The following is a 20,653-nucleotide window of genomic DNA, read 5'->3' as shown; positions in this document are numbered from 1 at the left end:
AAGCTGCAAACAATGAACAAAACAAACAAATCCTGTCAAGAGAATAAATTGTACAAGTTAAATCACGTAAAAGCCGAGAGAAATTACACAACATATTTCACAAGCAGCAACTTTTCAGAAGGTATGAAAAACTTTTTTCCCAAACATTGTAACCAAAATGTATTCCAAAAGCTATGTTTAAATGAAGTACTACAGAACCCACAGACTAGACAACGCAATAGCTGCCAGCTCGCTAACTTAGGCTGCTTTTTGACCAATCACATCAGATCTTTACAAATCAGCTCTTTTTCAGAGCAGATCTGATTTGTCAAAAGTCTAATTAGTGAAAACAAGATCAGAATTGTGCTGCCTGTGTAAACGCAGCCTTACTGCCTTGAGTTGTTGATATATCAGCTGAGTGTATATTTCTAGCCTGAACAGCCAGTCGTCATCACTGTTTGATTGATTGATCATGTTCAGCTGCATGTCGTTGTGATGTCATACCGTTAGCCCTCTTTGTGTGAATTTCAAAAGTCTTTCCTTAACTCTTCGCGTCCTCTCTCCTCACCTTGGTTGTTTTAAAATCTGTCCCTCCACAAAGACATACAGCTGAGAATGCTCAATCAATAAGCCAGTGATTGGATGGCAACTGCAGGTTCAGGCAATAAATACACACCAAGCTGGTATGTCAACTAAACAAGGCAGTAAGACATTGAGCCACTAATTGTGGAGTAGTGCTTTGGCTGGGCTGTTGGTGGTTTAAGGCTTTGATATGGCTTTTGGAATTAATTTGGGGTAAGATTCTTTGAACAGTGTGTTTCAGGTCTACTGCAAGGTTGCTGCTTGTATTTGCAATGTTGATGTGTAATGGCCATGTCTTTTCTTGACAGGATTGTGTTCCTTTGCTCATTGTTTGCAGAACACTCAAGTTTTACATGGGCTCCACGTGGTAAGGCATGAACACCAACATTGTCACTTTTGTCAGACCAACCTTCAAGTTTGTCACTGAATCTATAACTTCCCTTTGTTCTGTTTTAGATGCCCAGAGAGTAAGAGGCTATGGGTTTTCTGGCTCTTCCAGAATGGAAGTTGAGCAGAGGCAAACAGGTGGCAGCTATCCCCAGGATCAATTCAGACCAGCCTCTCGTGGCTCTATCCCCAGCAGCTTTACCTCTGCCCAGACAAAGGGTAAGAGGACCCGTGCCAAGAATACTGACATTAGCCTCTCTGGTTCTATAGCCAGTGGAGCCTCTGCCATCCACAACATGCATCAAACCAAGGCCAGCAGAACCTATAGTCAAAGTGTCTCTGACCCCAGTGCAGTAAGGCCAGTTTCAAGTTGGGAGGCAAAGAGAATTCAGCCCTACACTCTTCATCCAGTACAGCCTCACTCCAGCAGCTCTGGTTTAGTCCAGAATCCATATGGTATGTTTAATGTCCACAGTAGAACTGCCTCTAACCTGAAACCATCTACTCCAAACTATGGCTCTACCCAGAGTGGATTGAAGTTCTCCACCTCCAGACAACCCAACCAAGGCCTTGTCCAGACTCAGAGTAGAGGAGCCCCCAGCCTCTATGGTCAAGCTGCTACCCTCACCCGCTATGTCCAGGACCTGAAGCAAGGGAGCAGCTTCTCTACCCTGGCTTCCAAGGGACCAATAGAAATCTCTGCCCAGTCAATTTCCACTCCTGACCGTCAAGTTCCCTCAAGTGGTTCTTCATTTAGACCAGGTCCTCTGAGTTTTGGTTCTACTCAAGGTGGGAGTGCAGCAAAAAGCTACAAGCCTAGCTTCTCCCAAGATGTTATGCAATACCAGAGCAGCTCTGCCAGTAGAAGTGTTTCAACTTCCAATCAATATGCCCAAACCTCTGGCCAGAGACTAGATGGAGCAAGTCGCGGCATGCCCACTTCCAGCCTGGCCTCTCGCTCCAGTCTTTTTCGCCCTAGCTCTACAGCTAGTGGAAACTCCTATGGAGCCTTCAAGCCTGGCTCTGACCCTGGTGCAACACCAAGCCAAAGCCTGTTTACCTCTAACCAGGGTGGAAGGGGTTCAACATACAGCCAGAATCTCCTTGCTAAACCTGCCCAAAGGAAGTATGGCCAAATGTCTGCTCATTGGGGGAGCTACCAGCCCAGCTATGCTGCCAGTAGTGGGCCAGTCTCCAGCCTCTTCAGTTCAACATTCATCCAGAATGCTCCTGCCACAGCCCAGAAGTCAAGTGGCTCTAAACCTGCCCCCAGTCAACGCTATCAGCCCAGCTATATGTTCAATGAAGTGAAGTCCAACACTAGCTCTGCCAGAAGTCCCACCCAGATCCTCTTGTCTAGCAGCTATGGCCCTACCCAGAGCAGGACCAGCAGTGCCATCTCAACCACCCCTCAACGCTTTGCCCAGACCAGCATCCACAGCATCCCAGAATTGTACGGCGGATCTCCAATCTACCGGCTCAAAGACCCTACTCGGTAGGTGTAGTGCCTCCCCTAGCAACTCAACCCAGCTCTTCAAGTGTCGGCAAGCCACAGCCAAACCACACTATCTGCCAAGCAGAAAGGCCCCAGCACTACCTATGTCTGAGTCCAGAGCTTTAGGGGAGTCCAGAACATGACGAAGTGGGATCTGTAGCCACCAGTTGAGGTGAGATTTCGGTTTCTCTGTATTGTTATGCCACTTGGGCTGTGTAGGTTTACACAGGCAGTTTATTGATCTTTTTGCTGATTGGCTCTTAGGCAAAAGATCAGAATTTGGCTACCTGTATATATGCCGCCTTGGGACCTGTCTTTGCTTTCATGTATGCTTGTTACTAATCTTGTCTTCTAGGTGCTGTGACCTGGAAGTGTTGTCAGGACTTCTCTCCTTCAATTGTTTTAAATAAAATTGACTTAAACATTTTAGTCTTGTTTTTCTTTAGTGTTTGCAGACAAATGTTTTGAATGCCTTCAAAGGAATGTCAGTGTGGTAATCAGGTTGATTGTTCCAGTAGAAGTTCTCTGGCATTTGACAGGATCACTGGACCTCTGCAGTCAATGAGCCTGAAGCAGAGTTTTGTGCTTGATGCCATTAATATTAATGGTGGCTCTAATGCACTCGCTTTCTATCTCACTAAAACCCTCCTGAAAGTTCTGATTGTGAAGTACTTCAATAACACCCCCCTCCCCCAAAAATAAGATTTCCATTGTCTGATCATCCAGAAAATGACGACAAACTATTTGTCACATGCGCTGAGTGTCGACTTTACCATGAAATGTTTACTTGCAGGCCCTTAACCAACAGTGCAGTTAATTTAAAAAAATTGTTCAGCAGGCTTGGGGTGCCATTGAGCTTTTTGTTCCTAGGCCTGGCACTTAAACTGCAACCGATCAGGGTGCAGCTGTAGAACCTTCTGGGGACCTATGCCAAATCTTGTCAGTCTCCTGAGGGGGGAAAAGGTTTTTGTGCCCTCTTCGTGACTCTCTGGGTATGTTTGGACCATGAGACTTGATTGGACACCAAGGAACTCAACTCTCGACCCGCTCCACTACAGGCCCGTCAATGTTAACGGGGGCCTGTTCGGCACACTTTTTCCTGTAGTCCACAATCAGCTCCTTAGTCTTGCTCACATTGAGGGAGGTTGTTCTGGCACCACTCTGCCAGTTCTCTGACCTCCCTATAGGCAGTCTTGTTGGTGATCAGGCCAAACATTCCTGTTACTGAGCTCAACTCCATGTTTCAAAATGAGCTGTTCATCTTGCCTCATATCTTATGTTAGCATGACCAATATACATCTAAGAATATGACTGTCAGAAAGGAAACTACTGGGACAACAGGAATAGCAGCATTGTCATTGGAGTATTTGTATGTGTTTTTTTTTACCTCGGGCCCCGTTGACTTGTCGCACATGGAATTTCACCTTGCAAACCTTGTTTGTGCCTGCTTGACCAATCTGAATCAAACATCACCAGGTATGCTCCATATGGAGCCACGTAGGACACTTCTCTCTAGCTCTCCCCCACCAGTCTGGCAGGTGTCAATCTGATTGATGGGGATCATTACTGTCCCCTGCTGGAAGCATGTGAGCAGGAGCAGCCAGTGTGTGCCATCATGCCCCTTATCCATGATGAGGATATCTGTCACAATGTCCCACTTTCACCCTCACGTCTTATCAGACACATGGCACTGCTAACCAGCCTGGGTTCAGATAGTATTACAAATCAATCCATGTCTTCTGCTGTGCTTGGTTGAGTGTGCCTGGCACAGTGGAACCAATCACATATTCCCAGAAGTACAAACCTGTATCCTGCCCATCTGGCATTCCAGACAGGATCAAGCAAACGCTGAAAGTATTTGAAAAATATCGAATACTGTTTGATCCCGTGTCTGACTAGTTAGCCATGGAGTAAAGATTCAGAATGTTCCCTTGGGTTTTAGATGTTAAAATATTGTTGACACATTTGTCTTTTACACTGAGGTGTATGACTAAGCCAGGAAGATCACACCAGTTTGTCACAGTAAAATAAACAGAGAGAGAGAGCAACACCTCGCATGCATTGACCATCCATGTGTGGTGGCTCAAATCAAAGATGCTATTTCCTGCCAGAGGAAGTGGAGGCACAGACATCATTTTTTTAGGAGCCGTTTCCTTTTCTCTCTTTTTCCATAACGCATGGCAATATTCATACTAAAGAAAGAAAATAAAGAGAAAAATAACGTTCACGCTGAAGACAGAAATGTAAAAAATACAAAAAGTCTTCCTTTCACTGGCATCAGCAGAAACGATCGGTAGATTTGCAGGAAGAGGAGAAAGGTGTCTTAAATCGTACTGAAAATGAGTTATATTAATCAACAAAGGATGGAGGTGACTCTTCTGTTCTCTCTAATGGGAGACAACACTCTCTTCTCTGTTCGTCAGGCCATTCAACAATCTGCTTCACCCATGATGTTTCATCATCATAAGAAGCATACAACGTACATCTTGCTCTCTCTTTCCATCTCTCTCTCTCACGCTCTCTCTCTCTCTCTCACGCTCTCGCTCTCACACACACTTTCAATTGAATTCAAAGGGCTTTATTGGCATGCTAGAAACATGTTAGAAAGCCAAAATAGAAAATGATTGGAAGAGCCCTCTTTGCTGTTTGGTTTTGGCTTTGCTTGGCTTTGTCTGAATTCAGAATTGCCCACAAAACAGATGCGGTATGGTTTTGTTTCCCATGCACTTCCTACAACAGTTTATCTGCGAGACAAGGTAGACCAACCATACATTCAACCCATAGGAGAGAGAGGACATCATACGCACTCCAATGTATGCCCTACTTTCACTAATCTTAATGGCTGGCCCTGGTCAATGGTTCAAGGATGACACTCAGTCTCTGGTTGAAAACGGTTTTCTGCCCCTTCCAAAAGTTAGAATTTGTAGATAATTAGCCCTCTTTCTGGGACTCACCCACAAACAGGACCAAGCCTGGCCTGTTGAGGAGTGACGGACTCCATCCTAGCTGGAGGGGTGCTCTCATCTTATCTACGAACATAGACAGAGCTCTAACTCCTCTAGCTCCACAATGAAATAGGGTGCAGGCCAGGCAGCAGGCTGTTAACCAGCCTGCCAGCTTAGTGGAGTCTGCCACTAGCACAGTCAGTGTAGTCAGCTCAGCTATCCCCATTGAGACTGTGTCTGTTACTCGACCTAGGTTGGGCAAAATTAAAGATGGCGGTGTTCGCCTTAGCAATCACACTAGAATAAAGACCTCCTCCATTCCTGTCATTATTGAAAGAGATTGTGATACCTCAGATCTCAAAATAGGGCTACTTAATGTTAGATCCCTCACTTCGAAAGGCAGTTATAGTCAATGAACTAATCACTGATCATAAACTTGATGTGATTGGCCTGACTGAAACATGGCTTAAGCCTGATGAATTTACTGTGTTAAATGAGGCCTCACCCCCTGGTTACACTAGTGACCATATCCACTGCGCATCCCGCAAAGGCGGAGGTGTTGCTAACATTTACGATAGCAAATTTCAATTGACAAAAAAAAAACAACAACGACATTTTTGTCTTTTGAGCTTCTAGTCATGAAATCTATGCAGCCTACTCAATCACTTTTTATAGCTACTATTTACAGGCCTCCTGGGCCATATGCAGCGTTCCTCACTGAGTTCCCTGAATTCCTATCGGACCTTGTAATCATCGCAGATAATATTCAAATTTTTGGTGACTTTAATATTCACATGGAAAAGTCCACAGACCCACTCCAAAAGAATTTCGGAGCCATCATTGACTCAGTGGGTTTTGTCCAACATGTCTCTGGACCTACTCACCGCCACAGTCATACTCTGGATCTAGTTCTGTCCCATGGAATAAATGTTGTGGATCTTAATGTTTTTCCTCATAATCCTGGACTATCGGACCACCATTTTATTACGTTTGCAATTGCAACAAATAATCTGCTCAGACCCCAACCAAGGACCATAAAAGTCGTGCTAAAAATTCTCAGACAACCCAAAGATTCCTTGATGCCCTTCCAGACTCCCTCTGCCTGCCCAAGGACGTCAGAGGACAAAAATCAGTTAACCACCTAACTGAGGAACTCAATTTAACCTTGCGCAATACCCTAGATGCAGTTGCACCCCTAAAAACTAAAAACATTTGTCATAAGAAATTAGCTCCCTGGTATACAGAAAATACACGGAAATGGCTCCACACCAAACTGGAAGTCTTCCGACTAGCTTGGAAAGACAGTACCGTGCAGTATCGAAGAGCCCTCACTGCTGCTCGATCATCCTATTTTTCCAACTTAATTGAGGAAAATAAGAACAATCCGAAATTTCTTTTTGATACTGTCGCAAAGCTAACTAAAAAGCAGCATTCACCAAGAGAGGATGGCTTTCACTTCAACAGTAATGAATTCATGAACTTCTTTGAGGAAAAGATCATGATCATTAGAAAGCAAATTGCGGACTCCTCTTTAAATCTGCGTATTCCTCCAAAGCTCCGTTGTCCTGAGTCTGTACAACTCTGCCAGGACCTAGGATCAAGGGAGACACTAAAGTGTTTTAGTACTATATCTCTTGACACAATGATGAAAATAATCATGGCCTCTAAACCTTCAAGCTGCATACTGGACCCTATCCCAATTAAACTACTGAAAGAGCTGCTTCCTGTGCTTGGCCCTCCTATAATAAACGGCTCTCTATCCACCGGATGTGTACCAAACTCACTAAAAGTGGCAGTAATAAAGCCTCTCTTGAAAAAGCAAAATCTTGACCTAGAAATTATAAAAAACTATCGGCCTATATCGAATCTTCCATTCCTCTCAAACATTTTTGAAAAAGCTGTTGCGCAGCAACTCACTGCCTTCCTGAAGACAAACAATGTATGCGAAACGCTTCAATCTGGTTTTAGACCCCATCATAACAGTGAGACTGCACTTGTGAAGGTGGAAAATTACCTTTTAATGACGTCAGACCGAGGCTCTGCATCTGTCCTCGTGCTCCTAGATCTTAGTGCTGCTTTTGATACCATCGATCACCACATTCTTTTGGAGAGATTGGAAACCCAAATTGTTCTACATGGAGAAGTTCTGGCCTGGTTTAGATCTTATCTGTCGGAAAGATATCAGTTTGTCTCTGTGAATGGTTTGTCCTCTGACAAATCAACTGTAAATGTTGGTGTTCCTTAAGGTTCCGTTTTAGGACCACTATTGTTTTCACTACATATTTTACCTCTTGGGGATGTCATTTGAAAACATAATGTTAGATTTCACTGCTATGCGGATGACACACAGCTGTACATTTCAATGAAACATGGTGAAGCCCCAAAATTGCCCTTGCTAGAAGCATGTGTTTCAGACATAAGGAAGTGGATGGCTGCAAACTTTCTACTTTTAAACTCGGACAAAACAGAGATGCTTGTTCTAGGTCCTAAGAAACAAAGAGATCTTCTGTTGTATCTGACAATTAATCTGGATGGTTGTACAGTCGTCTCAAATAAAACTGTGAAGGACCTCGGCGTTACTCTGGACCCTGATCTCTCTTTTGAGAACATATCAAGACTGTTTCAAGGACAACCTTTTTCCATCTACGTAACATTGCAAAAATCTGAAACTTTCTGTCCAAAAATGATGCAGAAAAATGTATCCATGCTTTTGTTACTTCTAGGTTGGACAACTGCAATGCTCTACTTTCCGGCTACCCGATAAAGCACTAAATAAACTGCAGTTAGTGCTAAATACGGCTGCTAGAATCCTGACTAGAACCAACAAATTTGATCATATTACTCCAGTGCTAGCCTCCCTACACTGGCTTCCTGTTAAGGCAAGGGCTGATTTCAAGGTTTTCATGCTAACCTACAAAGCATTACATGGGCTTGCTCCTACATATCTTTCCGATTTGGTCCTGCCGTACATACCTACACATACGCTACGGTCACAAGACGCGGGCCTCGTAATTGTCCCTAGAATTTCTAAGCAAACAGCTGGAGGCAGGGCTTTCTTCTATAGAGCTCCATTTTTATGGAATGGTCTGCCTACCCATGTGAGAGACGCAGACTCAGTCTCAACCTTTAAGTCTTTACTGACGACTCATCTCTTCAATAGGTCCTATGATTAAGTGAAGTCTGGTCCAGGGGTGTGAAGGTGAATGGAAAGGCTGGAGCAACGAACCGCCCTTGCTGTCTCTGCCTGGCTGGTTCCCCACTCTCCACTGGGATTCTCTGCCTCTAACCCTATTACAGGGGCTGAGTCACTGGCTTACTGGTGTTCTTCCATGCCGTCCCTGGGATGGGTGCGTCACTTGAGTGGGTTGAGTCACTGACGTGGTCTTCCTGTCTGGGTTGCCCCCCCCCCCCTTGGGTTGTGCCGTGGCGGAGATCTTTGTGGGCTATACTCGGCCTTGTCTCAGGATGGTAAGTTGGTGGTTGGAGATATCCCTCCAGTGGTGTGGGGGCTGTGCTTTGGCAAAGTGGGTGGGGTTATATCCTGCCTGTTTGGCCCTGTCCGGGGGTTTCATCGGATTGGGCCACAATGTCTCCTGACCCCTCCTGTCTCAGCCTTCAGTATTTATGCTGCAGTAGTTCATGTGTCGGGGGGCTAGGGTCAGTCTGTTACATCTGGAGTATTTCTATTGTCTTATCTGGTGTCCTGTGTGAATTTAAATATGCTCTCTCTAATTCTCTCTTTCTCTCTTTCTTTCTCTCTCTCGGAGGACCTGAGCCCTAGGACCATGCCTCAGGACTACCTGGCATGATGACTCCTTGCTGTCCCCAGTCCACCTGGCCGTGCTGCTGCTCCAGTTTCAACTGTTCTGCCTGCGGCTATGGAACCCTGACCTGTTCACCGGACGTGCTACCTGTCCCAGACCTGCTGTCCCAGACCTGCTGGAACCCTGACCTGTTCACTGGACGTGCTACCTGTCCCAGACCTGCTGTTTTCAACTCTCTAGAGACAGCAGGAGCGGTAGAGATACTCTCAAAGATCGGCTATGAAAAAGCCAACTGACACTTACTCTTGAGATGCTGACTTGTTGCACCCTCGACAACTACTATGATTATTATTATTTGACCATGCTGGTCATTTATGAACATTTGAACATCTTGGCCATGTGCTGTTATAATCTCCACCCGGCACAGCCAGAAGAGGACTGGCCACCCCTCATAGCCTGGTATCTCTCTAGGTTTCTTCCTAGGTTTTGGCCTTTCTAGGGAGTTTTTCCTTGCCACCGTGCTTCTACACCTGCATTGCTTGCTGTTTGGGGTTTTAGGCTGGGTTTCTGTACAGCGCTTTGAGATATCAGCTGATGTAAGAAGGGCTATATAAATACATTTGATTTGATTTGATTTGATTTGACATAGAACAATCTTACTGTTGGTGAATGGTTCATTATAAAGATTTGTCTGAATGCAGTCATATAAGTGACACAATTCCCACATGTACGAGTTTGAATGAATGTGAAAGACAGAAAATGCCTAAAATAGACAAATTCATTAAACATTTAAATTGATTCAACTACAACGGTTGAGTGTCACCAAGAAGACATATGTAGATTAGTAACAAGTCACAAAAAACATCTGAAGTGCTTACTGAAAATAAGATTTATAAAGCTTTTCTAACACCCAAAGATGCTTTGTGATATCTTACCTCAACCCCTGGGTTCCCATACTAAAGCTCAGGAGTAGGTTGGAGTTGCTAGGGGAGGAGGCACTACTTAATCTTGGAGGCGACGGACACAAGCTCCACCGTAGTATTCTGAGATGTTGTGGATGGTGGCCAGGGCGAAGCGTTGAGGGGTGGTGGAGGTGCAACTGCTAGTCCCACTCTGGGTAAGGTCATAGCTTCTAGAGGAGAGGCTTTGGGTAGGGCCTCTGGCAGACCTAGGGTTGGACTTCACTGCATTGGGAGTATAGCTGGGCTGATAACAGCACAGGCCAAGCTTGGGGGCAGGTTTAAAAGCCACTTGACTTCTGGACGGTGGCATGGGCTTTCTGTATTTAGGTTGAAACACTGGCAGCCTGGGCAAAATGGAAGAGGCTGGAGACTGGCAGTATAGCTGGGCTGGTAGCTCCCCCTCTGAGCAGACAGTTTTTTGTGCAGGTGTAGCACTTGCTTGGCTTCTGGCAAGGACATTCTGTCTATAGGTTGAACCACTTCCACCCTGGTTAGAGGTAAACAGGGTTTGGCGTTGACCCAAGAGAGAGCCAGGCTTGTAGGCTCCATAGGAGTTTCCACTACGTGTATAGCTTGGGCTAAAGAGACTGGATACATGCTGGAAGTGGGGATGCCGCTACTTGAGGTGAATGCTCCATCTATTTTCTGGCCAGAGGTTTGGGAGTGTTGACTGGAGGTTGAACCACTTCTACTGGAAAAGGCATTGTCACGGGTGTCGTAGGGATTGGACCAAAACGCAGCGGGAATATGTATACTCATCTTCTTTTTTATTGTAGATGGAAAACAAAAATAAACACGTATACAAAACAACGATGAAACTGTCCTGTAAGGCTACTAGGCTATACAAAGAACAACTATACCCACAAAAACCCCATGAAAAACACCCCTACTAAATAGGACCTTCAATTAGAGGCAACGAGGAACAGCTGCCTCCAATTGAAGGACAAAACAATAAACTAGACATAGAAATACAAAACACAGAACACAACCCAAGAACCCCGACAACACAAAACAAACACACCCCTGCCACGTCCTGACCAAACTACAATAACAAATAACCCCTTATACTGGTCAGAATGTGACAGTACCCCCCCCCCCCCCCCCCAGGTGCAGACCCCGGAAGCAACTCACACAAAAATAAACACAAAAAAATAAACCCCAAAACAAAAACAAATCCTAACTAAAGGGAGTGAAGGGAGGGTGGCCACCGTCACCGACGGTTCTTGTGCTACAACCCCCCCTCCCCAACCTCCTACTATGGAGGTGGCTCAGGCTCCGGCCTTACACCCACCCTAACCTGTCAAGCCCCGCTAAATGCTTAATATATTTTACCCCTCCCGAAGTCTCTGGGCTATGGCGCATCGCTGAAGACCTCGGGCTGATGCGCGTCGCTGGAGACCTCGGGCTGATGCGCGTCACTGGAGACCTCGGGCTGATGTGCGTCACTGGAGACCTCGGGCTGATGCGCGTCGCTGGAGACCTCGGGCTGATGCGCGTTGCTGGAGACCTCGGGCTGATGCGTGTCGCTGGAGACCTCGAGCTGATGCGCGTCGCTGGAGACCTCGAGCTGATGCGCGACTCTGGAAGCTCCGGACTGGAAGGCGACTCTGGGAGCTCCGGACCGGAGGGCGACTCTGGGAGCTTCGGACTGGAGGGCGACTCTGGGAGCTTCGGACTGGAAGGCGACTCTGGGAGCTTCGGACTGGAGGGCGACTCTGGGAGCTCCGGACTGGAGGGCGACTCTGGCTGCGCCGGTTCCGGACTGGAGGGCGACTCTGGCTGCGCCGGTTACGGACTGGAGGGCGACTCTGGCTGCGCCGGTTCCGGATGGGAGGGCGACTCTGTCAATTCCGGACTGTAGGTCGTCTCTGTCGGTACCGGACTGTATGCTGTCTCTGTCGGTTCCGGACTGTGGGCCGTCTCTGTCGGTTCCAGACTGTGGGCCGTCTCTGTCGGTTCCAGACTGTGGGCCGTCTCTGTCGGTTCCGGACTATGGGCCGTCTCTCCCTGGCTCTGGACTGTGGGCCGTCTCTGCTGGCTCCGGACTGTGGGCGATCTCTAGACGGGGCACTATCGCCGGAAGCTCTGGACGGGGCACTGTTGCTGGACACTCTGGACGGGGCACTGTTGCCGGACACTCTGGACGGGGCACTGTTGCCGGACACTCTGGACGGGGCACTGTTGCCGGACACTCTGGGGCTGGCTTAGGAGGTGCCAGACTTGGGCAACTCACCACAGGGCTAGGGCGAGGAGCAGGAGCAGGACGAGCTGGACTGGGCTGACGCACTGGAGGCCTGGTGCGTGGGGCTGGTACTGGAGGTACCAGACTGGAGACACGCACCCCAAGGCTAGTGCAAGGAGCGGGAACAGGACGTACTAGACTGGGCTGACGCACTGGAGGCCTGGTGCGTGGTGCTGGCTTTGGAGGTGCCACACTAGAGACACGCACCTCAGGGCTAGTGCGAGGAGCAGGAACTGGATACACCGGGCCATGAGTAGGCACTATAGGTCTGGAGTGCACCTCCTGCACAACCCGTCCTGGCTGGATGGTAATAGTAGCCCTGCACGAGCGGAGTGCTAGCACAGGGCGAACTGGGCTGTGCAGAGGCCTGATGGCTGCCGTGCGTAGAGCAGGCGTAGGGTAGCCTGGGCCTAGGAGGCGCACTGGTGGCCAGATGTGCTGCGCAGGCATCCTCGTTCCAGGCTGGATGCCCACTGTAGCACGGCACTTGCGAGGGGCTGGGATTGCTTGCGTCGGACTGTGCGTGCGCATGGGCGAGATCGTGCACACTTCCGCATACACCGGCGCTCTCCACTCCACACGCTCCCAATAATAAGCACGGGGTGTTGGCTTAGGCTCACCCTTGGCCCAGCCAAACATCCCGTGTGCCCCCCCCAAAAAAATATTGGGGTGCTTCTTGGGCTTCCTTGCTAGCCGTGTCCCAGCATAGCGTTCTCTGTCCTCTCCAGCCTTCCTCCATGGTCCTTCTCCCACTAGTATCTGCTCCCAAGTCCAAAACTCCTTAAAGCTCTGCTGCTGCTCCTTCCTCCGCTGCTTGGTCCATTGGTGGTGGGAAGTTCTGTCACGGGTGTCGTAGGGATTGGAGCAAAATGCAGCGGGAATATGTATACTCATCTTCTTTTTATTGAAGAAGGAAAACAAAAATAAACACGTATACAAAACAACGACGAAACAATCCTGTAAGGCTACTATGCTATACAAAGAACAACTACCCACAAAACCCCATGAAAAACACCCCTACTAAATAGGACCTTCAATTAGAGGCAATGAGGAACAGCTGCCTCCAATTGAAGGTCAAAACAATAAACCTAACATAGAAATAGAAAAACTAGAAAATAGAACATAGAAATACAAAACATAGAACACAACCCAAAACCCCCAACAACACAAATCAAACACACCCCTGCCACGTCCTGACCAAATTAAAATAACAAATAACCCCTTATACTGGTAAGGACGTGACAGGCATGGCTCCTCTGGTATGGCTTGACGTTTTGGGAGAAGCTGGGCTGTTGCCTTTAGTTGCACTCCCCAACTTCAGTGGAACCAAAACCCAAAGGACTTTGACCACTAGACGGCCTGACCACTAGGCGGTTAGAGGTGTAAGCCTTCCAGACAGAAACTTCCATTGGTCCACTTGAAACCAGGATAGATGGCCATAGCGGGTGAGGTTCTGGCCATAGTGGGCGAGGGAGGGGGTGTGGGTAGCAGATGCGGCTGGTGGCTCCTCTATTCTGAGTCTGGACAAGGCCTTAGTTGGGTTGGCTGGAGGTAGAAAATCTTGTTCCACTCGGAGTAGAGCCATAGCTGTTAGGAATAGATACACCAGTAGAGGGTTTCATATTACTATAGACAGAGGCAGCTCTACAGAAGAAAATACCTTGAAACCTAACAGAGCCTAGTGGTTTTATATGGGGGTGTCACCTCTGGACTTGTAGCTTCCACTTTGTGCCACAGTTCAGGGATTCTAGCTAGATTGAGGCTGTACTGGACAAAAGGTGTTGGGCTGGATTCTCTTTGTCTCCCAACTTGAAACTGGCTTCACTGCAGTGGGGATGGTTACACTTTGACCAGAGGTTATGCTGGCCATGGTGTGATGCTTGTTCTGTCTGAGAGAGGTTCCACTGGCTATAGAGCCAGAGAGGCTACGATAGCTATTCTTGGAGCGAGTCCTCATACCCCTTGTCTGGGCTGAAGTGAAGCAGCTGCTGAGGGAAGATCCAGAGCCCCTTGGGGCTGGCTGGATAGAGCTTGGTGTAGAGCCTTTGAGGGACAGTCTCTGGTTGTTGGGTCCAGTCACTCTGTGGGTAGCTTTACTCTGACCTGAACCAGCAGTACTAGAGGCTGGTCTGAGTTGATCCTGTGGTTAGCTGCCACTTGGTGGTCCCTGCTCAACTTCCATTCTGGAAGAGCCAGAATACCTGTAACCTCTTTCTCTAGGAAATAAAACAGAAGTTAATCATTACAGATGCAATTTGAACAATGTCTGTAGGTTGTCTTTTCCTTACCTTAAGGAGCACAATACCAAGATGGCGCCGACAGAGATGGTCGCCTCGCTTCAGGTCCTTAGAAAACTATGCAGTTATTTGTTTTTTTTATGTATTATTTCTGACATTGTTAGCCCAGAAAATCTCAAGTGTTATTACATACAGTCGGGAAGAACTATTGGATATAAAAGCGATGTCAACTTACCATCATTACGACCAGGAATACCTCTTTCCCGAAGCAGATCCTTTGTTCGGACCTCCACCCTGGACATGGGATCTTATCCCAGAAGCCGACCCAAAACCACGCGGTCGCCGCAGGAGAGGTAGACGGAGCGGCCTACTGGTCCGACTCAGAAGGCAAGCACACCATCCACCGCTTCCGAGCATATTACTCGCCAAGGTCCAATCTCTAGATTACAAGGTGGACGAAATTAGGGCACGAGTTGCCTTCCAGAGAGACATCAGAGATTGTAACATTCTGTGTTTCACGGAAACATGGCTCACTCAGGATATGTTGTCAGAGTCGGTACAGCCACCCGGTTTCTTCATGCATCGCGCCGACAGAAACAAACATCTGTCTGGTAAGAAGAAGGGCGGAGGTGTATGCCTTATGATTAACGACTCATGGTGTAACCACAACAACATACAGGAACTCATATCCTTTTCTGACCATATTTGACCATGACTCCATTTTGTTGCTCCCAGCCTATAGACAGAAAATAAAACAGGAAACGCCTATACTCAGGCCAATTCAACGCTGGTCTGACCAATCGGATTCCACGCTTCAAGATTGCTTCGATCACGTGGATTGGGATATGTTCTGGATAGCCTTAGACAATAACATTGATGTATACGCTGACTCGGTGAGCGAGTTTATTAGCAAGTGAATCGGAGATGTCATACCCTCTGTGACCATTAAAACCTTCCCTAACCAGAAACCGTGGATTGATGGCTGCATTCGAGCAAAACTAAAAGCGCGAACCACTGCTTTTAATCATGGCAAGGCAACCGGAAACACGACCGAATACAAACAGTGCAGCTATTCCCTCCGCAAGGCTATCAAACAAGCAAAGCGTCAGTATAGAGACAAAGTAGAGTTGCAGTTCAATGGCTCAAACGCGAGACGTATGTGGCAGGGTCTACAGTCAATCACGGATTACAAAAAGAAAACCAGCCCCGTCGTAGACACCAACGTCTTGCTCCCAGACAATTTAAACAACTTCTTTGCTCGCTTTGAGGACATTACAGCTGACACAGCCCGTTACCAAAGCCTGTGGGCTCTCCTTCTCCGTGGCCAACGTGAGAAAAACATTTAAACATGTTAACCCTCGCAAGGCTAACGGCCCAGACGGCATCCCTAGCTGCGTCCTCAGAGCATGCGCAAACCAGCTGGCTGGTGTGATTACGGACATATTCAACCAATCCCTATTCCAGTCTGTTGTCTTCACATCCTTCAAGATGGCCACCATTGTTCCTGTTCCCAAGAGCTAAGGTAACTGAATGAAATGACTATCGCCCCGAAGCACTCACTTCTGTCATCACGAAGTGCTTTGAGAGACTAGTCAAGGATCATATCACCTCCACCCTACCTGATACCTTAGACCCACTCCAATTTGCTTACCGCCCCAATAGGTCCACTGACGATGAAATCGCCATTACACTGCACACTGCCCTATCCCATCTGGACAAGAGGAATACCTATGTAAGTATGTTGTTCATTGACTACAGCTCAGCATTTAACACCATAGTACCCTCCAAACTCGTCATCAAGCTCGAGACCCTGGGTCTTGGCCGCGCCCTGTGCAACTGTGTCCTGGACTTTCTGACGGGCCGCGCCCAGGTGGTGAAAGTAGGAAACAACATCTCCACCCCGCTGATCCTCAACACTGGGGCCCCAGAAGGGTGCGTTCTCAGCCCTCTCCTGTACTCCCTGTTCACCCATGACTGCGTGGCCATGCACACTTCGAACTCAATCATCAAGTTTGCAGACGACACTACAGTGGTAGGCCTGGTTACCAACAACGACGAGACAGCCTACAGGGAGGAGGTGAGGGCCCTCGGAGTGTGGTGTCAGGAAAATAACCTCTCACTCAACGTCAAAACAAAGAAGATGACCGTGGACTTCAGAAAACAGCAGAGGGAGCACCCCCCATCCACATCGACGGGACAGTAGTGGAGAAGGTGGAACGTTTTAAGTTCCTCGGCGTACACATCACGGACAAACTGAAATGGTCCACCTACACAGACAGCGTGGAGATGAAGGTGCAGCAGCGCCTCTTCAAACTCAGGAGGCTGAAAAATTTGGCTTGTCATCTAAAACACTCACAAACTTTTACAGGTGCACAATCGAGAGCATCCTGTCGGGCTGTATCACCGCCTGGTACGGAAATTACACCGCCCTCAACCGCAAGGCTCTCCAGAGGGTAGTGCGGTCTGCACAACGCATTACCGGGGGCAAACTACCTGCCCTCCAGGACACCTACGGCACCCAATGTCACAGGAAGGCCAAAAAGATCATCAAGGACAACAACCACCCGAGCCACTGCCTGTTCACCCCGTTATCATCCAGAAGGCGAGGTCAGTACAGGTGCAATAAAGCTGGGACCGAGAGGCTGAAAAACAGCTTCAATCTCAAGGCCATCAGACTGTTAAACAGCTATCACTAACATAGAGAGGCTGCCGCCAACATACAGACTCAAATCTCTGGCCACTTAAATAAACTGACTTAATAAAGGTATCACTAGTCACTTTAAATAACGCCGCTTTAATAATGTTTACATTTCCTACATTACTCATCTCATATGTATATACTGTATTCTACACCATCTACTGCATCTTGCCTATGCCGCACGCCATCGCTCATCCATATTTTTATATGTACATATTCTTATTCATCCCTTTACATTTGTGTGTATTTGTGTGTATAAGGTAGTTGTTTTTGTATAAGGTAGTTGAATTTGTTATATTACTTGTTAGATTTTACTGCATAGTCGGAACTAGAAGCACAAGCATTTCGCTACACTCGCATTAACATCTGCTAACCATGTGTATGTGACCAATAAAATTTGATTTGAATTTTGATTTGATTTGATTTGACACACATAGCTTACACAAGCTGCAAACAATGAACAAAACAAACAAATCCTGTCAAGAGAATAAATTGTACAAGTTAAATCACGTAAAAGCCAAGAGAGAAATTACACAACATATTTCACAAGCAGCAACTTTTCAGTAGGTATGAAAAACATTTTTCCCAAACATTGTAACCAAAATGTATTCCAAAAGCTATGTTTAAATGAAGTACTACAGAACCCACAGACTAGACAACGCAATAGCTGCCAGCTGGCTAACTTAGGCTGTGTTTACACAGGCAGACCAATTCAGATCTTTTTTCTACTAATTTGTCTTTTGACCAATCAAATCAGATCTTTTCAAATCAGCTCTTTTTCAGAGCAGATCTGATTTGTCAAAAGTCTAATTAGTGAAAACAAGATCAGAATTGTGCTGCCTGTGTAAACGCAGCCTTACTGCCTTGAGTTGTTGATATATCAGCTGAGTGTATATTTCTAGCCTGAACAGCCAGTCGTCATCACTGTTTGATTGATTGATCATGTTCAGCTGCATGTCGTTGTGATGTCATACCGTTAGCCCTCTTTGTGTGAATTTCAAAAGTCTTTCCTTAACTCTTCGCGTCCTCTCTCCTCACCTTGGTTGTTTTAAAATCTGTCCCTCCACAAAGACATACAGCTGAGAATGCTCAATCAATAAGCCAGTGATTGGATGGCAACTGCAGGTTCAGGCAATAAATACACACCAAGCTGGTATGTCAACTAAACAAGGCAGTAAGACATTGAGCCACTAATTGTGGAGTAGTGCTTTGGCTGGGCTGTTGGTGGTTTAAGGCTTTGATATGGCTTTTGGAATTAATTTGGGGTAAGATTCTTTGAACAGTGTGTTTCAGGTCTACTGCAAGGTTGCTGCTTGTATTTGCAATGTTGATGTGTAATGGCCATGTCTTTTCTTGACAGGATTGTGTTCCTTTGCTCATTGTTTGCAGAACACTCAAGTTTTACATGGGCTCCACGTGGTAAGGCATGAACACCAACATTGTCACTTTTGTCAGACCAACCTTCAAGTTTGTCACTGAATCTATAACTTCCCTTTGTTCTGTTTAGATGCCCAGAGAGTAAGAGGCTATGGGTTTTCTGGCTCTTCCAGAATGGAAGTTGAGCAGAGGCAAACAGGTGGCAGCTATCCCCAGGATCAATTCAGACCAGCCTCTCGTGGCTCTATCCCCAGCAGCTTTACCTCTGCCCAGACAAAGGGTAAGAGGACCCGTGCCAAGAATACTGACATTAGCCTCTCTGGTTCTATAGCCAGTGGAGCCTCTGCCATCCACAACATGCATCAAACCAAGGCCAGCAGAACCTATAGTCAAAGTGTCTCTGACCCCAGTGCAGTAAGGCCAGTTTCAAGTTGGGAGGCAAAGAGAATTCAGCCCTACACTCTTCATCCAGTACAGCCTCACTCCAGCAGCTCTGGTTTAGTCCAGAATCCATATGGTATGTTTAATGTCCACAGTAGAACTGCCTCTAACCTGAAACCATCTACTCCAAACTATGGCTCTACCCAGAGTGGATTGAAGTTCTCCACCTCCAGACAACCCAACCAAGGCCTTGTCCAGACTCAGAGTAGAGGAGCCCCCAGCCTCTATGGTCAAGCTGCTACCCTCACCCGCTATGTCCAGGACCTGAAGCAAGGGAGCAGCTTCTCTACCCTGGCTTCCAAGGGACCAATAGAAATCTCTGCCCAGTCAATTTCCACTCCTGACCGTCAAGTTCCCTCAAGTGGTTCTTCATTTAGACCAGGTCCTCTGAGTTTTGGTTCTACTCAAGGTGGGAGTGCAGCAAAAAGCTACAAGCCTAGCTTCTCCCAAGATGTTATGCAATACCAGAGCAGCTCTGCCAGTAGAAGTGTTTCAACTTCCAATCAATATGCCCAAACCTCTGGCCAGAGACTAGATGGAGCAAGTCGCGGCATGCCCACTTCCAGCCTGGCCTCTCGCTCCAGTCTTTTTCGCCCTAGCTCTACAGCTAGTGGAAACTCCTATGGAGCCTTCAAGCCTGGCTCTGACCCTGGTGCAACACCAAGCCAAAGCCTGTTTACCTCTAACCAGGGTGGAAGGGGTTCAACATACAGCCAGAATCTCCTTGCTAAACCTGCCCAAAGGAAGTATGGCCAAATGTCTGCTCATTGGGGGAGCTACCAGCCCAGCTATGCTGCCAGTAGTGGGCCAGTCTCCAGCCTCTTCAGTTCAACATTCATCCAGAATGCTCCTGCCACAGCCCAGAAGTCAAGTGGCTCTAAACCTGCCCCCAGTCAACGCTATCAGCCCAGCTATATGTTCAATGAAGTGAAGTCCAACACTAGCTCTGCCAGAAGTCCCACCCAGATCCTCTTGTCTAGCAGCTATGGCCCTACCCAGAGCAGGACCAGCAGTGCCATCTCAACCACCCCTCAACGCTTTGCCCAGACCAGCATCCACAGCATCCCAGAATTGTACGGCGGATCTCCAATCTACCGGCTCAAAGACCCTACTCGGTAGGTGTAGTGCCTCCCCTAGCAACTCAACCCAGCTCTTCAAGTGTCGGCAAGCCACAGCCAAACCACACTATCTGCCAAGCAGAAAGGCCCCAGCACTACCTATGTCTGAGTCCAGAGCTTTAGGGGAGTCCAGAACATGACGAAGTGGGATCTGTAGCCACCAGTTGAGGTGAGATTTCGGTTTCTCTGTATTGTTATGCCACTTGGGCTGTGTAGGTTTACACAGGCAGTTTATTGATCTTTTTGCTGATTGGCTCTTAGGCAAAAGATCAGAATTTGGCTACCTGTATATATGCCGCCTTGGGACCTGTCTTTGCTTTCATGTATGCTTGTTACTAATCTTGTCTTCTAGGTGCTGTGACCTGGAAGTGTTGTCAGGACTTCTCTCCTTCAATTGTTTTAAATAAAATTGACTTAAACATTTTA

The 20,653-nt window shown here is 47.3% G+C and overlaps 2 protein-coding genes across 4 annotated transcripts; both read left to right on the top strand.

Annotated features, from left to right (window-relative positions):
- Positions 1-664: 664 nt before the first annotated feature.
- On the top strand, positions 665-2,872 carry LOC115173742 (mediator of RNA polymerase II transcription subunit 1-like). Of its 2 annotated transcripts, XM_029732100.1 has the most exons (5): positions 665-774; positions 870-928; positions 1,018-1,167; positions 1,476-2,615; positions 2,799-2,872. In XM_029732100.1, exons 3-4 carry the CDS (start codon positions 1,039-1,041, stop codon positions 2,445-2,447), a joined length of 1,101 nt encoding a protein of 366 aa, XP_029587960.1. In that variant the 5' UTR covers positions 665-774; positions 870-928; positions 1,018-1,038; the 3' UTR covers positions 2,448-2,615; positions 2,799-2,872. The 2 variants fall into 2 exon arrangements, with proteins under 2 accessions (XP_029587960.1, XP_029587959.1); XM_029732099.1 differs by having other exon boundaries at positions 1,018-2,615.
- Positions 2,873-18,446: 15,574 nt separating this feature from the next.
- LOC115173741 (mediator of RNA polymerase II transcription subunit 1-like) lies at positions 18,447-20,653 on the top strand. Of its 2 annotated transcripts, XM_029732097.1 has the most exons (5): positions 18,447-18,556; positions 18,652-18,710; positions 18,799-18,948; positions 19,257-20,396; positions 20,580-20,653. In XM_029732097.1, the coding sequence occupies exons 3-4, from the start codon at positions 18,820-18,822 to the stop codon at positions 20,226-20,228; spliced, it is 1,101 nt and encodes a 366-aa protein (XP_029587957.1). In that variant the 5' UTR covers positions 18,447-18,556; positions 18,652-18,710; positions 18,799-18,819; the 3' UTR covers positions 20,229-20,396; positions 20,580-20,653. The 2 variants fall into 2 exon arrangements, with proteins under 2 accessions (XP_029587957.1, XP_029587956.1); XM_029732096.1 differs by having other exon boundaries at positions 18,799-20,396.

This window comes from Salmo trutta, chromosome 34 (assembly GCF_901001165.1).
Source record: "Salmo trutta chromosome 34, fSalTru1.1, whole genome shotgun sequence".
Classification (NCBI taxonomy): domain Eukaryota; kingdom Metazoa; phylum Chordata; class Actinopteri; order Salmoniformes; family Salmonidae; genus Salmo; species Salmo trutta.
This window is presented reverse-complemented; position numbering and strand designations above follow the sequence as displayed.

Bases quoted from the DNA above. Each gene is read 5' to 3' on its own strand.
- LOC115173742 (XM_029732099.1), top strand. From the start codon at position 752: ATGGCTTTTGGAATTAATTTGGG. The intron at 775-869 runs GTAAGATTCTTT...TTTTCTTGACAG, and splicing joins GCTTTTGGAATTAATTTGGG to GATTGTGTTCCTTTGCTCAT. The intron at 929-1,017 runs GTAAGGCATGAA...GTTCTGTTTTAG, and splicing joins TTTTACATGGGCTCCACGTG to ATGCCCAGAGAGTAAGAGGC.
- LOC115173741 (XM_029732096.1), top strand. From the start codon at position 18,534: ATGGCTTTTGGAATTAATTTGGG. The intron at 18,557-18,651 runs GTAAGATTCTTT...TTTTCTTGACAG, and splicing joins GCTTTTGGAATTAATTTGGG to GATTGTGTTCCTTTGCTCAT. The intron at 18,711-18,798 runs GTAAGGCATGAA...TGTTCTGTTTAG, and splicing joins TTTTACATGGGCTCCACGTG to ATGCCCAGAGAGTAAGAGGC.